Source organism: Argentina silus (assembly GCF_951799395.1).
Source record: "Argentina silus genome assembly, chromosome: 16".
NCBI classification, from domain to species: Eukaryota; Metazoa; Chordata; class Actinopteri; order Argentiniformes; family Argentinidae; genus Argentina; species Argentina silus.
The window spans coordinates 1,454,318-1,479,317 of NC_139670.1; the positions used below are offsets into that span (position 1 = coordinate 1,454,318).

Below are 25,000 nucleotides of genomic sequence, written 5' to 3' on the forward strand. Positions count from 1 at the left end.
TAGCAGTACATTGAGAGGATTCAATGTTTATTTCCAGACATTGTTATTAATAATGTGTGGTATATTTGGCATACGTTGTTCACCGACAGGGGTCTGGCCAGACCCCAAAATGAAAACATAAAAAAAAAAACAATCTTTCAAAAAGTGATATTCCTTATATTAGAGAATTGTAAAAAAAAAAATATATATATCAATTTACACACGTTAATAGTTTAAAAAGATTTTAAAAAAACGTTAATAGTTTATAAGATAAGCTCCAAATGGGAGCTCAGTGACATTGGACTCCCTCTCATGATACCATAGTTATTCTGTAGAGTTTTATTGTGTTTTATTCCTGTTACTGTTTCTATTGTATCTATCTCAAATGAAGGAGGAGTGTCTATTCAACAGTCTATTGGCCTGAGGGGAAGTTATTCTACCCAAGTCACAGCAAGGACACAGGTCCAACTCCTCCTCCCAGCTCATGCCAACCTTTGACCTGCCAACCACTGAAGACAGACAGACAGACAGACACACAGACACACACACACACAGACACATAGACAGACAGACACAGACACACACAGACACATAGACAGACAGACACAGACACACACAGACACATAGACAGACAGACACAGACACACAAACACACGCATGCACTCACATTCAACTAAGGCTCTGTTCAATTTTAGCCTGAATGATTTGATGCTGAGTTTGTTTCATTTATTTTACATGACAAGCTATCAAGACCAATGTTAATCTGCTGATCTTACTGTTTGTATGATGATTTTTAATAAAATATATAACATTCTGTTTTTGAATGCTTCGCGATAGTTTAGTTTAGTGACATCATCATAAAATCTATCAAATGTAACTGTTATTTTATAATTATGTGTTAGTGACTGTTGATTGGTCACATGCTTTGACAGATGCGGAAGCACGACAGAAAATAGATCTGTGACTGTGTTCTGTGAACACCGTTAAGCAACATTACAACTTCCGGTTTCGTTTTCGAGACTTCATAATAAAAGCGCAATGTAAGCGATGAATGGAAAGTGAAGGGATCACAATATTATTACAAAAAGCATTGTGACTGCCTATGGCCCCTGGCCTTGCATTGATTACTTTATCTTATGATGACTGATGGATAGATGATTCACTTACTTAAACAAATGTATTTGTTGTAAGTCGCTTTGGATAAAGGCGTCTGCTAAATGCCTTAAATGTAATGTAAATGCAAATACTGTACACAAATATTTTTCCAAGGATAAACTGATTTTGAGTACCAATCTACTCAGCAACACTTCTAGAATATGAATCAAGTGAGTTTCAACCATAAACTGTGGCATACAAAGAGTTGATGCCTTTTTACTGTGGCCCCAACAGCTCAAAGTGCCCTATTTGGACTGCGTAGGGCACATATAATGGACTGTACACAAATATTTCTCCAAGGCTGTGGCCCAACAGTTCCAGATAGGACACTTTGGGGCCACAGTAAAAAGGCATCTTTGTATGACACAGCTCATGGATGAAACTCACTTGATTCATATTCTAGAAGTGTTGCTGAGTAGATTGGTATTAAAATCAAGTTTAGCCTTGGAAAAATATTTGTGTACAGTCCATTATACAGCATAAGCCCCATGCAGTTAGAAAAATATTAGAAAAATACAAAAATAATTAATACAAAAAGTAAAATAAATTTTAAAAAGTAAAATAAATAATACATTGAGAGGATGAAATGTTTATTTTACAGAGACAAGTTACATATAATTAGTAGTTCCTTTATCCATATCTAGCGCTTTTATTTGAAAGGAAATGTCCATACCCCGGAAGTAGCAGGGCGGAGTTCCACTAACGTTGCTCACGAAACACAGATAGAAAAAGAAAATAAAGGGTTTGTGTTCGTTTGTTTCTGAACGCGTTAAAAGCAACAACACAGAAGAGGCACGAAGCCGCTAATGATGACAGACATGCCTTAATGTATTTCATACGTGAGTGAATCATTATTCCGCTTCATAGCAGAACAGTTTTTTGACAGGACATGCATTGTGGCCGTTTGGCAGCTCTTCCAGCTCGCTGTAGCTAACAGGGCTAGCTCTCCGCGGCGGGCTGGACTCTGCCGCTGCCGCCGCCGCCGCCGCCGCTGCCCGACACACACTCCTCACAAACCAGCCTCTTAGTCCGGTCGCCTGCCGACGGCTTCCACAACCATGACATCTGTGATCAAACTGAGCCAAACTGAGCCAACAACCATAGCCAGAGCATCGACTACAGCTAGCTGTGTCAGGCTACCTATACTCACCCCAGAACGCCGAGCGGATGGTCCACTCTTGGTTAGCCATTTCGGCTAGTGATAGCCGTTTGCACCTCCTCCTGAGTGCTGCCTCGCTAGTTGGTTCTTGTCCTGATTGCATGAGCATGTTGAAGACTAGTTGTTCATTAACAGATGCATAAAGACAGTGATCGCCTGCGGGGATGTTTTTTGTACTGCATTCATGACCGTCTTGTTAAGTTACTCCCGGCATCACTGACTTGGTGCATTTCCACCTGTCTCAACAACTACCACCAGCTAGCTAGCTACTTTTTTTTTTTTTTTTTTTTATAATTTAACTGTTATTTATGCAAGTTAGTATCATTGAGATACAATCAGTTTTTCAAAAGAGATCTGTTTTAACAGCAGCAGGGGAACATAGTTTCAGACAAAATAATTGACAGTACATGTTCAGACACAACATAGAACCGACTATGTACACACATACAGTACACCACTAATTAAGTCATTCAAAGTAAGGTCGCTTATGTCTTTTTTCTTCTTCTTTTTTTACAGCTGAGCCCACTATCGGCGAGACTTCCCATCCATGCCCCAGCCAGGTGAAGCATGCTGCAAGTATGCTGCCTGTAGTCAGAAGAGACGCCGGAGTCTGGGACCAGACCAGAAGCCTGCTCTACAAGAACCTACTGATCAAATGGAGGACCAAACAGCAGAGCCTGCAGGTGCTGGACCTTTTCAGGACCTCTCTGGCTGATTTTGAGGAGCTTGAAATTGGAGAATAATATGTTTTAAGCTCTTCTTTGCCCTGTCATATCATGTAGGCCTAGTACCAATACTTTAGTGTCTGTTGGAAGCCTAACCCCAACCCTAACCCCAACCATATCATGTAGGCCTAGTACCAATACTTTAGTGTCTGTTGGAAGCTGGCCATGATGTCGGTATTTGAACAGGTTCTTCTAAAACAGAGGAATACTCATGTCCGCCTTGCTTAATCAGCTGATGCTGCCTATTCCTTTCATGTTTTAACAACCGAGCACTCAAATATCATTGCTGTGATCACAGGGATGATCACATTGCTGCTTCTCCATGGGCTGCGGCCGCTTGCGTGCCCAAGGCTTGTCATCATGTTGTGTATGTGGTGTTCATTGATTTCTTTGCATGTTTTAAATCCCCATTCATCTCGTGGTTGTTTGTCCATTTTTTTTAATCACTCATAACACAGAATTATAAGGATATGCATACAGATTTTATTATGATATGACTCACCATATATGCTAGGCTCATCATATTTCACTACCCCATGGCAATCTCTACTACCCCCATGGCAATCTCTACTACCCCCATGGCAATCTCTACTACCCCATGACCATCTCTACTACCCCATGGCAATCTCTACTACCCCCATGACAATCATTTTATTTCAACTCCAAACAGTTGGAGTATAGAAGCTGAAAGAAGGCCACATGCGTCCTGCGCTTATGGAGGTCAGTGCATTAGGTGATAGTGCTGCAGGCTAATGCTGATGAGGATCAGACCTGGTTGTAAAGTACTGGTTTGTGTTTGTCTGCCTGGAGAGCCAGATGGACGAAGTTTACCCTTTTTAAGACTATTCCATTGGTTCCATTGTTTTTTTTTAAAGGTTATTTTTTGGGAGTGTGGTAATCCCACTCTTGTATTTTTCAGTTGTTATTGGATTGAGAGAGTAGAGAAAGACAGGAAAGTGAGGAGGAGAGGGTCTGTCAGCAGGGCATGGGCCGGATTCCAACCCATGCCGACATGGGCATATGTGTGCACTGTAGGCCATGGTACTAGACCACTGGACCACCCCAGACCACTTCCACTGGTTCTATTGTGCCAGGCCAGAAGGATTTCACCGTCTGTTTGAGCTCATGTCCGATGTGGATATTCTTACACCTCTCAATCACCTCCCTGAGGGCCAGTGCATCGTCATGGTCAGGTCATATGGATCTGTTTCTCCTAGACTCCTAGGTTGTTCAAGTTTATTGCCATATCATATATACAATGCTGGATACAGTAGAGTCTATAACAAGTGTATAACAGGACAGTGGGTTTTATAACAGGTGTATAACAGGACAGTGGGTTTTATAACAGGTGTATAACAGGACAGTGGAGTCTATAACAAGTGTATAACAGGACAAAGAACAGTAAGTCCTGGCCGCTGTTTGTCCTGTCCTCTGACACCCACGCGTGTCAGTAATCTTGTGACCAGTGAAAGTATGACTCCCTCCTGCCTCCTCAACTCAGCAGGTCTACACATTTACTACTTTGTTTCTGCATTTTTTTTTACACAAATTAAACATGTTTAGGCATTCCGCCTCTTTCCCCCCCGTTTCCTCCTGTGGAGGGCCATGCATTTTTCATTTGGACTTTAGTTTCTCTAATGCATTTTTTATACGTCTGTCTCTTCATCTTTTCTCCCCTGGGGGTGGTGTGCGTTTGCGGGCCTCCAGAAATGGAGTCTCTCTTAAGGAAGTGGAGGGCCTCACCTTATGGTGAATAACACTTACGCTGCGACCTCCTGTCAAAAGGAAGCAGTTGTGGGTTTGTATTCAACCTGCCAGGGATGCCGTCCTTTCAGGGGTTATTAAACGGAACACAATTAAGTGTGTTATGCAATGTCTCCTGCCGTGTCTGTCTCAGAGTTCTGGTGCTTTAGCTTCATGGGATTTTTAATAGAGGATGTTTTTTTTTGTTTTTTTTAAGATTCTTGTCGTCTTTCGTTTCTTTCATGTATCCCTTGTTTTACCAGGTTAGTTGACTGGGAACACGTTCTCTTTTCAGCTCTTGTAACCCATTCCTGTGCCTCTCCCCCCCCCCCCCCCCCCTCAGGAGTTGATTCTGCCCCTGCTCCTCCTGGGCCTCCTGGTCCTCATCAGCACCCTGAACCCCCACGTCTACTACGGGGGCATCAGCACCATGGAGCTGGACAAGGAGGACTACCACTTCCTCAAGGGCTTGGGCTACACCCCCATCACCAACATCACCAATCACATCATGGCTGAGGTGGCCCAGGAAATGCGTGAGTGGCTGAGGGACAACCTTCCAGGAACTAAACGTCTTTCCTAGACCTCCCGACACGCTCCTCCCGACACGCTCGTCCCGACACGCTCCTCCCGACACGCTCGTGTAGATGGGGAAGGGATTGGATAGGTGTAAGATGTAAGGTGGATAGGTGTAAGGTGGATAGGTGTAAGGTGGATAGGTGGATAGGTGGATAGGTGTAAGATGGATAGGTGTAAGGTGGATAGGTGTAAGATGGATAGGTGGATAGGTGTAAGGTGGATAGGTGTAAGGTGGATAGGTGGATAGGTGTAAGGTGGATAGGTGTAAGATGGATAGGTGGATAGGTGTAAGGTGGATAGGTGTAAGATGGATAGGTGTAAGGTGGATAGGTGGATAGGTGTAAGATGGATAGGTGTAAGATGGATAGGTGGATAGGTGTAAGGTGGATAGGTGTAAGGTGGATAGGTGTAAGGTGGATAGGTGTAAGGTGGATAGGTGTAAGGTGGATAGGTGTAAGATGGATAGGTGTAAGGTGGATAGGTGTAAGGTGGATAGGTGTAAGGTGGATAGGTGTAAGGTGGATAGGTGTAAGATGGATAGGTGTAAGATGGATAGGTGGATAGGTGTAAGGTGGATAGGTGGATAGGTGTAAGGTGGATAGGTGGATAGGTGTAAGGTGGATAGGTGGATAGGTGTAAGGTGGATAGGTGTAAGGTGGATAGGTGGATAGGTGTAAGGTGGATAGGTGGATAGGTGTAAGGTGGATAGGTGTAAGGTGGATAGGTGGATAGGTGTAAGGTGGATAGGTGTAAGGTGGATAGGTGTAAGATGGATAGGTGGATAGGTGTAAGGTGGATAGGTGTAAGGTGGATAGGTGGATAGGTGTAAGATGGATAGGTGGATAGGTGTAAGGTGGATAGGTGTAAGGTGGATAGGTGGATAGGTGTAAGGTGGATAGGTGTAAGGTGGATAGGTGGATAGGTGTAAGGTGGATAGGTGTAAGATGGATAGGTGGATAGGTGTAAGGTGGATAGGTGTAAGGTGGATAGGTGTAAGATGGATAGGTGGATAGGTGTAAGGTGGATAGGTGTAAGGTGGATAGGTGGATAGGTGTAAGATGGATAGGTGGATAGGTGTAAGGTGGATAGGTGTAAGGTGGATAGGTGTAAGATGGATAGGTGGATAGGTGTAAGATGGATAGGTGGATAGGTGTAAGGTGGATAGGTGGATAGGTGTAAGGTGGATAGGTGTAAGGTGGATAGGTGGATAGGTGTAAGGTGGATAGGTGTAAGGTGGATAGGTGTAAGATGGATAGGTGGATAGGTGTAAGGTGGATAGGTGTAAGGTGGATAGGTGTAAGATGGATAGGTGGATAGGTGGATAGGTGTAAGGTGGATAGGTGGATAGGTGTAAGGTGGATAGGTGTAAGGTGGATAGGTGTAAGGTGGATAGGTGTAAGGTGGATAGGTGTAAGGTGGATAGGTGTAAGGTGGATAGGTGGATAGGTGTAAGGTGGATAGGTGTAAGGTGGATAGGTGTAAGGTGGATAGGTGTAAGGTGGATAGGTGTAAGATGGATAGGTGGATAGGTGTAAGATGGATAGGTGGATAGGTGTAAGATGGATAGGTGGATAGGTGTAAGATGGATAGGTGGATAGGTGTAAGGTGGATAGGTGTAAGATGGATAGGTGGATAGGTGTAAGATGGATAGGTGGATAGGTGTAAGGTGGATAGGTGGATAGGTGTAAGGTGGATAGGTGTAAGGTGGATAGGTGGATAGGTGTAAGGTGGATAGGTGTAAGGTGGATAGGTGTAAGATGGATAGGTGGATAGGTGTAAGGTGGATAGGTGTAAGGTGGATAGGTGTAAGGTGGATAGGTGGATAGGTGTAAGGTGGATAGGTGTAAGGTGGATAGGTGGATAGGTGTAAGGTGGATAGGTGTAAGGTGGATAGGTGTAAGATGGATAGGTGGATAGGTGTAAGGTGGATAGGTGTAAGGTGGATAGGTGTAAGATGGATAGGTGGATAGGTGGATAGGTGTAAGGTGGATAGGTGGATAGGTGTAAGGTGGATAGGTGGATAGGTGTAAGGTGGATAGGTGGATAGGTGGATAGGTGTAAGGTGGATAGGTGTAAGGTGGATAGGTGGATAGGTGTAAGATGGATAGGTGGATAGGTGTAAGATGGATAGGTGGATAGGTGTAAGATGGATAGGTGGATAGGTGTAAGATGGATAGGTGGATAGGTGTAAGATGGATAGGTGGATAGGTGTAAGGTGGATAGGTGTAAGATGGATAGGTGTAAGTGAGATCCAGAAACAGGTTCCAGGGTGGAGCTGTTACCATCTTGGTTATACCTATCCAGTGGTTTCAGAGTTGTGGTGTCCAGGGCAGAAGTCCAGAGGGTTGTATTTGGACAGGGTCCTCCTCTGTGACTCTACCCAGCCCACTCGCACAGAACCCACGGTACTTGTTCTGAACCACAGAACTGGTGTGAAATCCCATTAACTTAACCCATTTGTGCCGGTTGCTGCGTTACGCACATTTGAATTTGCCGCCAGTTGCTGCGCAGCGCAGCATTTTTGATTTGTCGTAATTTTCATGAGTGCAACCACGTGAGCACCCGAATGTCGTGTCGTGTCGCGGAACATCAATCAGACAGACAAGTGCGTTCGGCGAACCACACGACATTCGGGTGCTCACGTGGTTTTAAAAAATCAACAAGACCCGCCTCATGTGTATTTGAACCAATGACAGTGCATTATATGCTGCACTCATGAAAATTACGACAAATCAAAAATGGCGGTAAATTCAAATGTGCGCAACGCAGCAACCGGCGGTAGATGTCGCGCGGCAGTCGGCACAAATGGGTTAATGTCCTTTTCATGTGTGTTTTCAATCAAATCAATCAATCAAATCAATTTGTATAGCAAATAAATATATCAGTATACATTTGGCTTAGTGAGCAGTTTCAAAACACAGGTCTTTTATTTATTTTTTTATTTGTTATTTTTTTAGAACATGTGATTCCAGACATGCGGGACCTGGACATGTTCTCCAGTGAGGAGGATCTGGAGAACGCCAGTCTGTACGAACCCTCGGGCTACGTGGGCGTGGTCTTCCTGGACAGCTCTGCCACGTCCTACCGGCTACGCTTCCCGTACAACCAGCTCCCCCTCCCCAGCGACTACACCGAGTCCATTGGTAAGAACCGGGAACCAACCAACCAACCAACCAAACAAACACCGTCACCAATCACATTTGCCATACAATCAATCCAATCAACTGTTGGAATGTGGTCATTTCTGCACACACACCCCTGGAGACAACACTCCCCCCCCCCCCCCCCGAGACAACACACACACCCCCGAGACAACACACACACCCCCGAGACAACACACACACCCCCGAGACAACACACACACCCCCGAGACAACACACACGTGCACTGCACTGCATTGAGTCTCTGTGTTTGTCCTCCCTCAGCCAACTGCTTTGCCAGCTCAGTGAACTGCAGAGCGGCTAATTACTGGTATTCCGGCTTCATCCGCCTCCAGTCCCTCATCGACGCCGCCATCATCCAGGTGAGAGAGGACAGAGATCGATAGGGTGGTTTCCAACATGATCTCTACCTGCCCTCCTGATGATTGGTAGATCTCTACCTGCCCTCCTGATGATTGGTAGATCGATAGGGTGGTTTCCAACATGATCTCTACCTGCCCTCCTGATGATTGGTAGATCTCTACCTGCCCTCCTGATGATTGGTAGATCTCTACCTGCCCTCCTGATGATTGGTAGATCTCTACCTGCCCTCCTGATGATTGGTAGATCTCTACCTGCCCTCCTGATGATTGGTAGATCTCTACCTGCCCTCCTGATGATTGGTAGATCGGTCCTTGTGTCGACTCTACATTCCTCTTCTCAACTGCAAAGAAAGCAGCGTGCAATTTGATATGCTAATTTGATATGCTAATTTGATATGCTAATTTGATATGCTAATTTGATATGCTAATTTCCCCCCATCTATTTTGGGATTTGACTCCAAACAGATAACAGACAAAGATATTGTTAGACTTTTTTTTTTAAGGCCTTTTTTCGAGATATTTCTCAACAGCAAAAGGGGTGATTTTACACACCAACTGCCAAATAATTGTTTTATGTGGTATTTACCTAGCAACAATACTTTGATTGCCTACAAAATGAAGCATCATAATTTATGCATTTTTGGTGAAGAAAGTTGCCTTTGGCACTCTAGAATGTTGATCATTTGGGCGACTTTATTCACCCTCGGCACTAAATGAGTTTAAATGTTTTTAGACACCATTGAACACCCAGTGAATCAGCACATGAATGTGACAGTGTGGGTGATACCAGTGTGGGTGATACCAGTGTTATTGATACCAGTGTTATTGATACCAGTGTTATTGATACCAGTGTGGGTGATACCAGTGTGGTTGATGACTCTCTCCCCGTGCCCAGATGCAGACTAAGCGGTCGGTGTGGAGTGAGATGGACCTCCGCGTGGTGATGATGGGCCAGCCTGGTTCTGTGGAGGTCCAGAAGTTCCCCCACGCCCTCATCTCCATCTACCTGGTGCTGGCCTTCACGCCCTTCGTCACCTTCCTCATCGTCAACGTGGCGGCGGAGAAGGAGCACCGCCTCAAAGACACCATGAGCATGATGGGCCTCTACGACTCGGCCTTCTGGTGAGGACCACCGCGGGTCTTCTCCGCTACGCGCAAGTCTTTCACAGCGCCCTCCAGAAGTACCGGAAAGAGGAAGCATGTTGTGTTCTTTTAGCTCTGCACTCCCAACATTTGGGATTTGAACTCAAACAATCAAGAAATATCATAACGCTTTCACTTTTGTTTTATAACAACAATGTCGTTGGCGATCAAAGATAGTTACTCTGTCGTTACTAAATATATCAGTTTAATTTGCCTTGAGGTGTTTCCATGGTGGCGCCGCCAAGTTCACAGGGTGGCGCAGAAACACTGTTCCATTCTTTGGGGGGAACCCTTTAAGTGTTGATGTGCCCACAAAGTGAAAGCACATACCTTCAACAACAATTTTTACAGCACATTTGTTGATAGGATATCTCCTTTTTAGTCTACAGAGATGTGTTTGTGCTGGTCCTTCCTCAGGCTGTCGTGGGGACTGCTGTACGCTGCCCTGGTCACCACCATGTCCATCCTGATGTCCATCATCGCCACATACACCGCCCTCTTCCCCAACAGTGACTTCCTCATCGTCTTCCTCCTCATCTTCCTCTATGGCATCTCCTCTGTGAGTACCTCTGTGAGAAGCCATGGAAGACACGATGACGCCATTAACATCTGAACCTCTAAATCTGAACTCTTCAACGCTAACCTTGTCCCCAGGCTGTCACACAGTGCCTAGGAGAATAAAGTCGCCCAAACTGTCAACATTCTAGAGTGCCAAGGGTGACTTTATTCACCAGAAATGCATAAATGATGATGCTTCGTTTTGTAGCCAATCAAAGTGTTGTTGCTAGGTAAACACCACTTTGAACACTTGGCACTCTAGTGGTGAGTGTTCCAGAATTCTTTGGCAGTTGGTGAGCTAAACTCCTCTCCCTCCCTCCCTCCCTCCATCCTCCCTCCATCCCCAGATCTTCTTCTCCTTCATGCTGACTCCCCTGTTCAAGAAGCCTAAGTTTGCCAGTACAGTGGGCTCCATGTTGACGGTGGTGTTCGGCTGCCTGTCTCTGTTCACGGTGCTGGTGAAGGACTTCCCTCAGCCGCTGGTCTGGGTTCTCTGTCTGCTCTCCCCCAGCGCTTTCTCCATCGGCATCGCCCAGGTAACCGACGCCGCGGCAACACACCTACATTTACCTACGTTTTTACATTTCCTGCCGTTCAGCAGACGCTTTTGTCCACATAAGCGACTTACAGTAAGTGCGTTTGTCTAAAGTAAGCGAATCAACTACACATCAGACATCGTCAGTAAAACCGTCGCTAAGAACAAGTGCCATCGGCAGTCACGGTGCTAGAGAAAGGAAGAAACTTCATTTATTAAACAGTTTATTTATTAAAAATCAATTTATTTATTTAACAGTGATACAGAAAGGAAGATGTTTTTGTTCTGTTTGTTCTGTTCTGGTGATTTAGGGTCTGAGGAGGAGGAGCCCAGGAGTACCATGGCAACCCAGTGTAGTATGATACATGTCATGTTAGTGCCATTACATCGTTTGGTAACCATAGCAGTATTGACCCTGTTGATGAGGCTTTATCTTTGTTCAGAACGGAGGGTGCAGAATGTACCTGGTGGTTGTTGGGTTTCAGTGACTTATTATGAAGTTTCCAGGAAGGTGATTATGAGATTATAGATTAACCTGAGAGGTGATAAGATAATCCATTCCTCTGGCTGTCTCCCTCTCACCTGTGTGTGTGTGTGTGTGTGTGGTGTGGTGTGTGTGTGTGTGTGTGTGTGCGTGTGCGTGTGTGCAGGTGGTGTACCTGGAGGCCCAGGGAGAGGGTGCTGTGTTGTCCACCCTGGCCAACGGCCCGCATCCCCTCTACGTTCCTCTGCTCATGCTAGTCCTGGACTGCATCATCTACCTGCTGCTGGCGGTCTACCTGGACCAGGTGCTGCCAGGTAAGACCCCGGACAGAAACACCCTGACCATGATGAGCTGACCTCCAGGACCGTGCCCTCCAGACGTAGTGCAAAGAGGAAGCATTGGAGCCCTGAAATGGAATGGATATGAATGGATATGAATGGATATGCATCCAGATTGTATTACATCTAGACTCACCATAGAGGCTAGGCCATCTTTTTCATTTCCTACTGTGAGGGATAGAAATGATTGCTTCAGAATGATATGATTAGTGTATAAAAAAAAAAAAGTGTATAAAACCGTACGCAAAATAAATAGGCAATTTGTTTACTTCCTGTCATCTCCCTTGCAGGCGAGTTCGGCATGCGGCGGTCCCTGGTCTACTTCCTGAAGCCGTCCTATTGGTCCAAGCGCAGTAAGCGCTACGTGGAGGTGAGCTCTGTCTACGAGACGGAGGAGAACGGCGCCCCGGGCGCGGACGAGCCGGTGGAGCCGGTCTCTCCGGAGTTCAGAGGGAAGGAGGCCATCCGGTGAGAACCTCTCCTCCTGCTCCTCTCACACTGAGACTCCTCTCACACTGAGACTCCTCTCCTCCTGCTCCTCTCACACTGAGACTCCTCTCACACTGAGACTCCTCTCACACTGAGACTCCTCTCCTCCTGCTCCTCTCACACTGAGACTCCTCTCACACTGAGACTCCTCTCCTCCTGCTCCTCTCACACTGAGACTCCTCTCATGTCAGCTCTAAACATATGGGTGTATGTGTGCATTGTAGGCCGTGGTGCTAGACCACCGGACCACCCCAGGCCGTGGTGCTAGACCACCGGACCACCCCAGGCCGTGGTGCTAGACCACTGGACCACCCCAGGCCGTGGTGCTAGACCACTGGACCACCCCAGGCCGTGGTGCTAGACCACTGGACCACCCCAGGCCGTGGTGCTAGACCACTGGACCACCCCAGGCCGTGGTGCTAGACCACCGGACCACCCCAGGCCGCCACAAAACTGTCCCTTTTCATGTCAGCTCTAAAATGGTGCCTGAAGTGAGATGTCAGCGTAGTGTCCCTGTTCTCATCGTGTTTCATAGCTTAGAGAGGACAGGTCTCGCTGTAACAGGTCCCTATGAAGCTGTAGCTTGTTGGAGGCACAGGGGCTGGTTTGATCAGCGTGATCATCTCCAAACCTGGCCCCTGCTGTTGACAGGCTTTTAGACTTCTCCAAAGAAGAGCACAGCTCAGCTGGGCTGAGTTGGTGTGAACCTGATACAGACCGCTAAGCCTCCACCCCAGAAAGGCACAGAATGCCCCAGTAACCCAGTATCTGTTGTTGTTGTTGTTGTTGTTGTTGTTGTTGACACTCCTCCCGTCTGTGTGTTTACCTCCACCCCGGCAGCATCAACAACATCCGCAAGGTGTACAAGGATAAGGACAGCATGGTGGAGGCGTTGAGAGGTGAGACCCTGGAGGCTGGGGGGGAGGACGACCCATAAGTATTACTCTCATAGCCAGTGGCATCACACTGTTTAACCATGGTGGAGCTTTTAAGCCTCGTCCTGTGAACATGTGACGCGTGCGTGAGCCCAGCTGTCTGTCACCTTCGACTTAAAGTGTCCTGCCTGAACTCATGTAAACTTGATTTCTCTCATTGTGCATCTCCTGATCGATCCTTGGGTGGCGTTCATGTTCTGCTTGACCCCCCGACCTCCAGGGTTCACCTTCGACATCTATGAGGGCCAGATCACCGCCCTGCTGGGCCACAGCGGCGCCGGGAAGTCCACCCTGATGAACATCCTGTGTGGGATCTGCCCGCCGACCGACGGCTCGGCCACCATCTACGGCACCCCGGTGGCGGAGATCGCCGAGGGGGCGGAGATGAAGCAGCTGGTGGGCATCTGCCCTCAGTTCAACATCATCTTCGATGTTCTGACGGTGGAGGAACACCTGAGGATCTTCGCCGCCATCAAGGGCATCCTCCCTGGGGACATCGACAGCGAGGTGAGGTCACGAAGGTCACGGAGGATGTGAGCCCTCAACATTTGTGAGCATTTGACCATTATGCTGTGTTTGGCTATGTGCAATTCCTCTCTCTTTCGCAATCATAATGCCAGCCATGAATGAATGAATTCTATGGAGGTGGACATCGGAGGACAGGCTCATTGTGATGCATCGATCGGAATGAGGAGTTGAAGCATTCCTTATTCCATTCCATCCATTACAATGAACCCGTCCTCCGATTTTTACCTCCACCAGCCTCCCCTGATATGAATAACTAGCAAGGCCAACACAGTAGCAGGGTTCTCCCCAGAGAACATCAGAGTGTTTCTGCGCCACGCTGTGAACTTGGTGGCGCCACCATGTAAACATCTCGAGGCAAATTTAAACTGATATATTTAGTAACGACAGAGCAACTATCTTTGATTGTCAACGACATCGTTATTAAAAACGGAAGTCGAAGCGCTATGATGTTCCTTCAGTCAGTGTATCCATATGTGTGACCTATGACCTTTCTCTCTGTTCTGTGGGACCTGTCTGTCCCCTAGGTGTCCAAAGTGCTGAAGGACCTGGACCTGGAGAAGATCATGGACGCCCAGGCCAAGAACCTGAGTGGAGGCCAGAAGAGGAAGCTCTCTGTGGGCATAGCCATTCTAGGAGACCCCAAGGTACCTGCATCTACCCTCACAGGACTACAGTTGTTCTTCTGATTGACTTCAACAATATCTCACTTTGTGTGCTTGTGTTTCTGTGTGTTTCTGTGTGTTTCTGTGTGTTTCTGTGTGTTTCTGTGTGTGTGTGTGTGTGTGTGTGTGTGTGTGTGTGTGTGTGTGTGTGTGTGTGTGTGTGTTAGATCCTGCTCCTGGATGAGCCCACGGCTGGTATGGACCCGTGCTCCAGACACCAGGTCTGGTCCCTGCTGAAGAGTCGCAGAGCGGGCCGGGTCACGGTGCTCAGCACCCACTACATGGACGAGGCCGACATCCTGGCCGGTGCGCAGAGTCCACTCTCTCTCACCAGAACCTTGTCCTACAATGTTGTACTAGAATCATGTACCAGAACCATGTGAACTCCTCTGTAGCAGGAGCCCTGTATCCTTCAATGTCCTGATGGTGGCGTCCATCTTGTCTTCTTCCTCCAGATCGTAAAGCGGTGATCTCTCAGGGCCAGCTCAAGTGTGTTGGCTCCTCCCTGTACCTCAAGACCAAGTGTGGAGTTGGGTACAACCTCAGGTAAGTAGACAAGCTGCTGCTCTCCTCTGGAACGTGTTGCTGTTTTAACTCACCAACTGTCAAAGAGTTCCGGAACACTGCCCACCTAGAGTGTTCTAAGTGTTCTGTGTGGTGTCTACCTAGCAACAACACTTTGATTGGCTACAAAATGAAGCGTCATAATGTATGCGCTCTAGAATGTTGACAGTTTGGGCGACTTTATTCACCCTCGGCACTGAATGAGTTGGGCAAGGCAGCTTTATTTATATAGCACATTTCATACACGAGGCAGACTCAAAGTGCTTCACATGTCATACAATAAAATGAAATAAGAAAATGAAATAAGAAAAGAGTAAAGATATAAAAGTGCAAAAGTTAAAAAGCAAAAAAAAAACCATTATAGTAATTAGTGCAGTGTAGTTAAGATTTAGCAGAAAGCTAAAGTGAACATGAACGTTTTTAGCCTTGATTTAAAAGTGGTCAGAGTTGAGGCAAGTCTTAAGTCTTCAGGAAGTTTATTCCAGCTATTTGTTGCATAGTAACTAAATCCTGCTTTCCCATGTTTTGTATTTACTCTGGGAACCATTAACAGATTGGTCTCAGATGATCTTTGTGCCATTCACTTGAGGTGTTCATACACGAGTGTTGGACAATTAAACACAATGTATAACAATTATTAACCCAAAAATATTATAAAGGACAGTATATTTATATTTATATTTTAGTTTTTTCTATAAATGATCAGTAGTTTAGGTTGGTATTGGCGATCTAACAATAGGAACGTTATTTATACCTGGTATAAATTATGTGTACTGGTACTGTATACTGGTACTGTATACTGGTATTGTATACTGGTACTGTATACTGGTACTGGTACTGTATACTGGTACTGGTACTGTATACTGGTACTGGTACTGTGTGTCTTCTGAGTTGTGGTTTCTCTCCTCTAGGATGTCGGTGAGCGAGGGGTGTGAGGCGGACAGCGTCACCTCATTGGTCAAGCACCACGTACCCAAGGCGCAGTTGTCACGGCAACAGGAGGCGGAGCTGACTTTCACGCTGCCCTTTGAGAGCATGGACACCTTCTCAGGTCAGACTCTGACCCGAAGCCAGTCATAGAATAGAAATAATAACAATAATAATAATAATAATAATGCTTTTATTTTGTATAGTGCTTTTTTAAGTCCTCAAAGACACTAAATTCCATGGGGAGAACAAGAATAGACAGATAAATACAAAGTAAAGCTGACCTTTCCTCTCTTCCTCAGGTCTGTTCTCTGAGCTGGACTGCCGGCCTGACCTGGGCATCATCAACTATGGGGTTTCCATGACGACGCTGGAGGACGTGTTCCTGCGTCTGGAGGCCGAGGCCGAGGTGGACCAGGCCGGTGAGTATGAGCTCGCCCATGAGCCTGGGATAACAACCACTCAAACCTGGCCTTAGTGGGAGTGGGTTGACTGAGTCAAGTGTATGTTATTATTCAAATTCAGCCAATCACACGGCTGCGAGGCGTAGCTCCGGATCAGAAACGTGTGGTGTACAGCACAAGAGACACTTTGATGAGAACAGTTGGGGGGGGTGGTTGGATTCCTCACCGTCCCGTCCCCCTGTCCCCCCCCCCACCCCGAGGTTAAGGTGTTTACCATGCGGATGGTATGGGAATGGCATCCGTAGCTTGGCCTCAGGCTAAACACATCCTCCTGGGGACAGAGAGACAAGGGCCAGATCCAGCAGCCCATAACTGCCAAAGCATTCCGGAACACGAGAGGGCCAAGTGTTCTATGTGGTGTTTACCTAGCAACAATACTTTGACATGTTTTTATGTGAAGCACTTTGAGTCTGCCTCAAATGTGTGTGTATGAAATGTGCTATATAAATAAAATTGCCTTGCCTTGCCTTGCCTTGCCTTGATTGGCTACAAAATGAAGCATCATCATTTATGCATTTTTGGTGAATAAAGTCGCCCGTGGCGCTCTAGAATGTTGAAGACCATTTGGGCGACTTTATTCACCCTCGGCACTGAATGAGTTAATCGACCAGGATCACAACATTCTCTGGTCTTTGCCTCCGCCCCCCCCCCCCCCCCCCCCCCCCCCCCAGACTACAGCGTGTTCAACCAGGAGCAGGCGGAGGACGAGGGGGATGCGTCCTCGTTTGACGACACGGACCAGCGTCTGCTGACCTTCTCTGACGGGCGCAGCGACGCTGTGTCTGGCCACGCCCTCTGGCGGCAGCAGTTCAGCACGGTGGCCTGGCTGCACATGCTCAACATGCAGAGGGAGAGGAAGGCCTTCGTCTACACGTACGAGGGGGGGGGGGAGGGAGGGAGGGAGAGACTGAATCTAACTCTGTGTACCCTGAACCAGCTAGCTCGTTATTGCCTAAGAAGGTTGAATCTCCGTCTCTCTCTCTCCTCCTGTGGTAATGTTTGTGTTGTGTGTCATGGCTTGTTGCTAAACTCCCCCCCCCCCCCTTCCTCCCCAGGTTGGCGTTGTTCCTGGTGTTCGTGGCGGCGGTCCTGGTTCTGTCCCTCGCCACGGGGAACATCCAGATCCACTCCCCCGACCGCCAGTTCCTCCCCGTCTACCTGCTGAAGCCCAACCAGGCCCAGAGGAAGTATGCCAGCAGCCTGCTGGTGCAGAACTCCTCAGGTGGGTCCGGTAGGACCAGGGGTAGAACTCCTCAGGTGGGTCCGGTAGGACCAGGGGTAGAACTCCTCAGGTGGGTCCGGTAGGACCAGGGGTAGAACTCCTCAGGTGGGTCCGGTAGGACCAGGGGTAGAACTCCTCAGGGGTGCCGTGGAGGTCGGAGTGGTGGAGGAGGGTTAGCCTCGGTTGTGTTATACTGACCTGGGCTTCTAGCTGCTGGGTAGCAGAGTTCTCCCCTCTTCTCCTCTATCCTCTTCATTCCTCTTCTCTCTCCTCTTCTCCCCTTTCCTCCCCTCCCCTCCCCTCTTTCCTCTCCTCTCCTCTTCTCCCCTTTCCTCCCCTCCCCTCTCCTCTTTCCTCCCCTCTCCTCTTCTCCCCTTTCCTCCCCTCCCCTCCCCTCTCCTCTTCTCTCCTCTTCTCTCCCCTCACCTCTCTTCTCCTCTCCTCTCTCTTTTTCTGTCCTGAATGTTCATTTAGAAGTGTGTTCTTATGTTCCAACATCCTGCGGAGAACCCCGGAATAGAATAGATGACGACACATTCAACCTGACGTTTGACCTCTGACCTCTGCTGTGCCCTGGGTGTCCCTGCAGGCTCGGACATCTGCGACCTCGTCCACAACCTGCAGTCTCAGGACATCAAGGTGGAGATAATGAAGAAGATGGACTACATGTCTGCAGCTCCACACAGCGCAGCCATCAACGTCAGCGGCTCCAACAAGGTGAAACCAACGTGCCCCCCCCCCCCCCCACCACCACCATAGAGACTTAGACTGCCCCCCCCCCCCCCCCCCCCTCGGTGGATTCATTGCGTGATGGTGACGGTCTAAACTAAGTGCACTCAGGCTGAGGGCAGTTATGCACTAAGTGGCCTAATTAATTGAGTGGCCTGTTAGTTGGTATTGTTTTGTTGCCATGGAGAGAGGGCGTTAGGCCAACGATGCCACTTTAAACCTCTCTCTCCGTCTTCCCTCCCTCCCTCCCCAGGGTTTCAGGTACAGCATAGCGTTCAACAGCACCACGGTCCACTCCCTGCCCATGGCCGTCAACGTGTTGAGCAACGCCATCCTGCGAGGCCTCAACGGCACCGCCACCATCCGGACCTGGACCAAGCCCTTCGACTATGTGAGTAACGTTCAGGAACACAGCAACGTTACGATGCTGCTACTCTTGTCTCCCTTCGACTATGAGTAACGTTCAGGAACACAGCAACGTTACGTTTCATAAACACACACACAAACACAAACGCAGTCACTGTCTTACTGCTCAACGTGCCCCTGTGTGGTTCTCCGCAGCAAATCCCAGACTCCACGTCCTACGCCCTGGTCTACATCGAGGCCATCATCCTGGGCATGTTGGCTGCTGGCATGCCTGCCTACTTCGCCATGGACCACACCCGGGACAGAGAGGTGAGCAGATGAGCCAATCAGATCCAGACGCTAGGAGCGGATGCATGCCACCTGCTCAGAAACCATGAGAGACCAATTAAACCAAGTATTGATCGAGAAATTAGCGATTGATCCAATTGAATTGGTTCACAGTACCCCCGGTACCCTCCGGTATCGGAAAGAGGAAGCATTTTGTCGTCTTTTAGCTCTACACTCCAACAGTTTGGATTTGATCAAACAATTACTATGAGGTCAAAGTAGAGATTCTCTGATTTTATGACATTTTAGATGTTTTCACATTAGGTGGTGGATACTGTCTACTGAGAAATGTACCTCATCAGGGATCGATTGCTTTCTTTCTTGATTGGATTGATTGCTCCTGTCTTAGATCAAGTGTCGCTCCACGCTGCGTATCTCGGGCCTGGTGCCGTCGGCCTACTGGTGCGGCCAGGCGGCCGTGGACGTCCCCTTCTACTACCTCATCCTGTCCTCCATGACCAGCATCCTGTTCGCCTTCCACACCACCAACCTGCTCACCTCCAGCAACCTCACCTCTGTGGTGGGTAACGCACACACACACACACACACACACACACACACACACACACACCTCACTGACTCACATACACACCCTGACAAAATAATATGTACATTTATGTAAATGTATATATTACATATTACATTATATTACATATGTTGCCTAATGTCTGGCTCCTCCAATCCCTCTCTCTCTCTCAGGTCATCTGTCTGATAGGCTTCGGTCCAGCCATGATCCTGTTCACCTACGTGGTGTCTTTCATGTTCACACGTGTCCAGAGCAACAGGGACTTCTTCTCTGTGGTCTCCATGATGGTGAGAGACAACCTTCACACAACCTTCACAACCTTCTCACAACGCAACACCACAACGTTCTCGCAACGCAACACCACAGCATTCTAACGTGTGTGTGTGTGTGTGTGTGTCCTCCCAGGTGTGTGTGGTGTCTGCCTCCATCGTCCAGCTGTCGTTTGTGAATGACAAACCCGGCCTGACCAGGATCCTCCACAACACCCTGTGTTTCTTCAACCCCCTCTACCCTCTCATGGGCTGCCTCAACTGCATCACCAAGGTAACAACCCCTGTCCGTGTGTGTGTGTGTGTGTGTGTGTGTGTTACCTACCACAGAGGTGAGGTTGCTGGAGGTGAGCAGGTTGGTGGTGTGGAAGGTGTGTGTGTGTGTGTCTAACAGATGTCTTTGTCCCCCTCCAGGCCACGTTCCTCCCCTCCGTCTATGAAGAGGATTTCCTCTGGAAGAACCTCCTCATTGCCATCTTAGCTGTAAGTGTTTAACTCCTTCAGTGCCGAGGGTGAATAAAGTCGCCCCAACTGTCAACATTCTAGAGTGCCAAGGGCGACTTTATTCACCCAAACATGCATCAATGATGATGCTTTGTTTTGTAGCCAATCAAAGTGTTGTTGCTAGGTAAACACCACATAGAACACTTGGAACACTCTAGGTGGTGAATGTTCCGTAATTATTTGGCAGTTGGTGAGTTAACATGCCTTTTCAATGAGAACCTGGACGATGAAGAGAGTATTTGAACATGTATAAGAGAGTATTTGACCATGTTTAGGAGAGTATTTGAACATGTGTAAATGGTATTTCTGTCTGTGTCAGCCCTTTCTGCAGTGCGTCCTGCTGCTGTTCCTGCTGCGCTGGCTGGAGATCCGGTACGGGGGCAGGACCATGAAGAACGACCAGTTCTGCAGGTGAGAGACCACCATACCCAACCCAACCACAGAGGTCAAACTGACTCTTGCTGGTTTTGTTTTCTTTGCTTTAGAAGGCGCTTACAAATAACATTTATTATTATTATTATTATTCCATGGAACGACCAGTTCTGCAGGTGAGAGACCACCATACCCAACCCAACCACAGAGGTCAAACTGACTCTTGCTGGTTTTGTTTTCTTTGCTTTAGAAGGCGCTTACAAATAACATTTATTATTATTATTATTATTCCATGGATTTGTTAACGTGATAGTTTTGGTGATGTCTTTAAGCGTGACTGTCCTGTGTCATTGCCCTGTAGGATCTCGTCCCAGACCAAGACTAAGGTGGAGAGGAACCCGGAGGAGGGGCTGAACGAGGACGAGGATGTCCAGATGGAGAAGGCCCGGGTGAAGGAGGCCCTCACCTGCCAGTGCTGTGAGGAGGTGTGTGTCTGTGTCTGTGTGTGTGTCTGTGGGCGCGTGTGTCTGTGGGCGTGTGTGTGTGTGTCTGTGTCTGTGTCTGTGTGTGTGTCTGTGGGCGCGTGTGTGTGCACTACACTCCAGCTTCACATTACGATCTGAAAAGCAGGAACTCCATGTTGAGGTGTTGACTGGCGTGTTGAGGTGTTGACTGGCGTGTTGAGGTGTTGACTGGCGTGTTGAGGTGTTGACTGGCGTGTTGAGGTGTTGACTGGCGTGTTGAGGTGTTGACTGGCGTGTTGAGGTGTTGACTGGCGTGTTGAGGTGTTGACTGGTGTTTTATCTAATCAGCAGGTTGTCTAATGACTCTGGGTTCATGCTGCTGTCTGTCTGTCTGTCTGTCTGTCTGTCTGTCTGTCTGTCTGTCTGTCTGTCCGTCCTCAGAAACCCGTGGTGGTGGTGAGTAACCTGAGGAAGCAGTACAAGTGCAGGAGAGAAGGCTTCTCTCTCAACAAGAGGAGGAAGGTGGCCACCAAGAACATCTCCTTCTGCGTTCGCAAAGGTCAGCACACACACACACACACACACACACACACACACACACTAGTCTACACCTGGTGTGTAGCTCATCCGTTCAACATTAGATAGGCCCATTAGAGATCATTCATTGTGTTTCACTTATGGTTCGAATGCAATGATTTTGAATGTTTCTCAGCCCAGTCAACCAGTGTCAACTGTGCGTGCGTGTGTGTGTGTGTGCGCGTGTGTGTGTGCGTGTGCGTGTGCGTGTGTGTGTAGGTGAAGTGCTGGGATTGCTGGGTCCCAACGGAGCAGGGAAGAGCACCATCATGCACATGTTGTCTGGAGACACGGACCCCACAGCTGGCCAGGTGAAGACCCCCTACACCCCCCCTCTCCCCCTCCCCTTGTCTCCTTTCCAGACACTTCCGCCCAAATGCACCAAAGGTCCGACAGGTGGACCCGTGGCCTTCATTAGGTGTATGTGTGTGTGTGTGTGTGTGTGTGTGTGTGTGTCCTCAGGTTCTGATGGGGGACTACAGCACAGAGTTCCGTCCGGTGGACAACCCCCTGGAGCACGTGGGCTACTGCCCCCAGGTGAACCCCCTGTGGCCCCGCATCACACTGCAGGAGCACCTGGAGATCTATGCTGCCATCAAGGGCCTCCGCGGGCACGATGTCCCCGGCATCATCAAACGGTAGGGTAACCCCCCCCTCTGTGTCCTCTATCCCCCCCCCCTCTCTCTCTCTCTCTCCTCTATCCCCACCCCCCTCTCTCTCTCCTCTATCCCCCCCCCTCTCTCTCTCTCTCTCTCTTCTCTTTCCCCACCCCCCTCTCTCTCTCCTCTATCCCCCCCCCCCCCCTCTCTCTCTCTCTCTCTCTCTCTCTCTCTCTCTCTTTCTCTCTCTCTCTCTCTCCTCTATCCCCCCCCTCTCTCTCTCTCTCTCCCCCCCCCCTCTCTCTCTCTCCGTGGTGTGTCATTCAAGTCGCCCGAACTGTCAACATTCTAGAGTGCCAAGTGTGACTTTATTCACCAGAAATGCATCAATGTTGATGTTTCATTTTGTAGCCAATCAAAGTGTTGTTGCTAGGTAAACACCACATAGAACACTTGGCACTCTAGGTGGTGAGTGTTCCGGAATTCTTTGGCGTTTGACATCATTGAATGGTAGCCAGCCTGTTGTTTATGGTACAATGGCTGTGGTACAGTGTGATGGTGTGGACTCAGTATAAACAGTGTGTGTGTGTGGTGTGTGTGTGGTGTGTGTGTGGTGTGTGTGTGGTGTGTGTGTGTGGTGTGTGTGTGTGTGTGTGTGTGTGTGTGTGTGTTCTCAGGGTGGTAAATGCCCTGGAGCTGAAGGACCACCTCCACAAGCAGGCCAAGATCCTCTCAGCTGGGATCAAGAGGAAGGTGAGTGGAGGAGACGCACACACACCTTCTACCCACACACACATATACACACACACACACCCCTTCTACACACACACACACACACCTTCTACACACACACACACACACTCCTCTAACAGACCTCAACTCCTTTCTGGAGGAACTGTTTTTTTGTGTCCAAATTTTGGAAGATATTTAATTGGTCACTTCAGGGATTCAGAGTTTGGGCTTTTCACACAATCAATAATTGAATATGATAGAATGTGAAATGATGTGAAATGATAAATGCCCTCCATGAGGCCTTTCTCAAGGTGTGGCGTCACGTTGTGTAAGCTGCCCACGCCTCTCTCTTTCTCTCACTAAGGCTCACTGATGCTGTGTTCACGAGACCCGTCTGGATTGATGATGATGATGATGATGATGTTGTCGTTGTTTTGCAGTTGTGCTTTGCCCTGAGCATGCTGGGTAACCCTCAGATCGTCCTGCTGGATGAGCCGTCCACGGGGATGGACCCCAAGTCCAAGCAGCGCATGTGGTGAGACACACACACACACACACACACACACACACACACACACACACACACTGCTTGTACCAGTTCACCTGACAAATAAGCTTTGATTTCTCCTAGCCTATATACATTCAAGATGTTGTGTGTGTGTGTGTGTGTGTGTTTTTAAACAGAATAATTTAGTAGTCCACCCCCTCCCCCCCCCCCCCCCCTCTCTCTCCCCAGGAGGGCGATCAGGGCAGCGTTTAAGAACCGTCAGCGAGGGTCCATCCTGACCACTCACTACATGGAGGAGGCCGAGGCCGTGTGTGACCGCGTGGCCATCATGGTGTCAGGCCAGCTCAGGTCAGCACGCACACACACCTTCTACACACACACACACACACACACACACACACACACACACACCTTCTACACAGACACACACCTTCTGCACACACACACACACACCTTCTACACAGACACACACCTTTTACACACACACACACACACACACACACACAACCACACACACACACACACCTCATTGTTATGATGTGTGGTGAGCTTAGTCATGAATGTCTTTGTGTTGTGTTACCCTGGGTGATATTGGGTAGTTGTTGTTGTGCTGATGGTGACCCCCCCCCCCCCCCCAGGTGTATCGGCTCCATCCAGCACCTGAAGGGCAGGTACGGCCGGGGCTACAGCCTGGAGGTGAAACTCAGAGAGGAGCTAACCGGCCTCCAGCAGGTGGCGCTGCTGCACAAGGAGATCCTACGAATTTTCCCTCACGCCGCTAGGCAGGAGAGGTGAGGGACACTGTGTGTGTGTGTGCGTGCGTGAGAGTGTCTGTGTCTGTCTGAGAGTGTGTGTGTGTGTGTGTGTGTGCATCTGTGTGTCTAATGAGATGCTAAACCCTGCTGTCTTGCAGCTTCGCCACCCTGATGGTTTACAAGGTCCCGATGGAGGACGTCAAGTCTCTGGCCAAGTCCTTCTCTCAGCTGGAGAGCGGTGAGTCATCCCTGCCTCTCTGTGTGTCTGGGCCTGGGGTGGTTTCTCTCTCTCTCTCTCTCTCTCTCTCTCTCTCTGGCCATCTGTCCTGTCTGTCTGTTGACTCAGACCACTTCGGTATATTCTAGTGTTTTTCTCATTTCTAACGCCTCCCTCCCTTTCTCCTCCAGCCAAGCAAACCTTCAACTTTGAAGAGTACAACTTTTCCCAGTCCACTTTAGAGCAGGTGAGTCACTTTGTCTGTCTGTCCGCTTGTTGTTTTGAAAGTGATGTCACTCGAGAGCGTGAATGTCATGTGATGTCCTCCACTGCCACCGTCATCAGCC

At 48.4% G+C, this 25,000-nt stretch overlaps 2 protein-coding genes across 3 annotated transcripts in view; both read left to right on the top strand.

Moving 5' to 3' along the window:
* Positions 1–1,845: 1,845 nt before the first annotated feature.
* On the top strand, positions 1,846–5,341 carry LOC310817139 (cholesterol transporter ABCA5-like; the record flags this gene model as incomplete). The annotated part of the gene is made up of 3 exons (XM_083687576.1): positions 1,846–1,973; positions 2,810–2,976; positions 5,105–5,341. Exons 1-3 carry the CDS (start codon positions 1,961–1,963, stop codon positions 5,339–5,341), a joined length of 417 nt encoding a protein of 138 aa, XP_083543702.1. The 5' UTR covers positions 1,846–1,960.
* A 2,970-nt stretch (positions 5,342–8,311) lies between these two features.
* abca5 (ATP-binding cassette, sub-family A (ABC1), member 5) overlaps positions 8,312–25,000 on the top strand; it is a gene marked incomplete at its 5' end in the record, with an annotated part of 17,050 nt that continues 361 nt past the window's right edge. Inside the window, 34 exons of one of the 2 annotated variants that reach the window (XM_083688133.1) lie at positions 8,312–8,480; positions 8,763–8,860; positions 9,756–9,982; positions 10,421–10,562; positions 10,909–11,097; positions 11,747–11,894; positions 12,209–12,386; positions 13,248–13,306; positions 13,563–13,849; positions 14,395–14,514; positions 14,700–14,838; positions 14,988–15,078; positions 16,008–16,147; positions 16,326–16,445; positions 17,159–17,360; positions 17,543–17,709; positions 18,299–18,426; positions 18,692–18,829; positions 19,000–19,113; positions 19,481–19,651; positions 19,831–19,944; positions 20,063–20,200; positions 20,341–20,409; positions 20,750–20,841; positions 21,164–21,287; positions 21,708–21,825; positions 22,062–22,153; positions 22,305–22,480; positions 23,119–23,194; positions 23,614–23,708; positions 23,910–24,029; positions 24,320–24,472; positions 24,595–24,674; positions 24,845–24,900. In XM_083688133.1, the coding sequence (XP_083544259.1) occupies positions 8,312–8,480; positions 8,763–8,860; positions 9,756–9,982; positions 10,421–10,562; positions 10,909–11,097; positions 11,747–11,894; positions 12,209–12,386; positions 13,248–13,306; positions 13,563–13,849; positions 14,395–14,514; positions 14,700–14,838; positions 14,988–15,078; positions 16,008–16,147; positions 16,326–16,445; positions 17,159–17,360; positions 17,543–17,709; positions 18,299–18,426; positions 18,692–18,829; positions 19,000–19,113; positions 19,481–19,651; positions 19,831–19,944; positions 20,063–20,200; positions 20,341–20,409; positions 20,750–20,841; positions 21,164–21,287; positions 21,708–21,825; positions 22,062–22,153; positions 22,305–22,480; positions 23,119–23,194; positions 23,614–23,708; positions 23,910–24,029; positions 24,320–24,472; positions 24,595–24,674; positions 24,845–24,900 (4,530 nt within the window). Of the gene's footprint in view, positions 8,481–8,762; positions 8,861–9,755; positions 9,983–10,420; positions 10,563–10,908; positions 11,098–11,418; positions 11,469–11,746; positions 11,895–12,208; positions 12,387–13,247; positions 13,307–13,562; positions 13,850–14,394; positions 14,515–14,699; positions 14,839–14,987; positions 15,079–16,007; positions 16,148–16,325; positions 16,446–17,158; positions 17,361–17,542; positions 17,710–18,298; positions 18,427–18,691; positions 18,830–18,999; positions 19,114–19,480; positions 19,652–19,830; positions 19,945–20,062; positions 20,201–20,340; positions 20,410–20,749; positions 20,842–21,163; positions 21,288–21,707; positions 21,826–22,061; positions 22,154–22,304; positions 22,481–23,118; positions 23,195–23,613; positions 23,709–23,909; positions 24,030–24,319; positions 24,473–24,594; positions 24,675–24,844; positions 24,901–25,000 lie in introns of those variants that run through there. The other variant, XM_083688134.1, reaches the window with a different exon arrangement.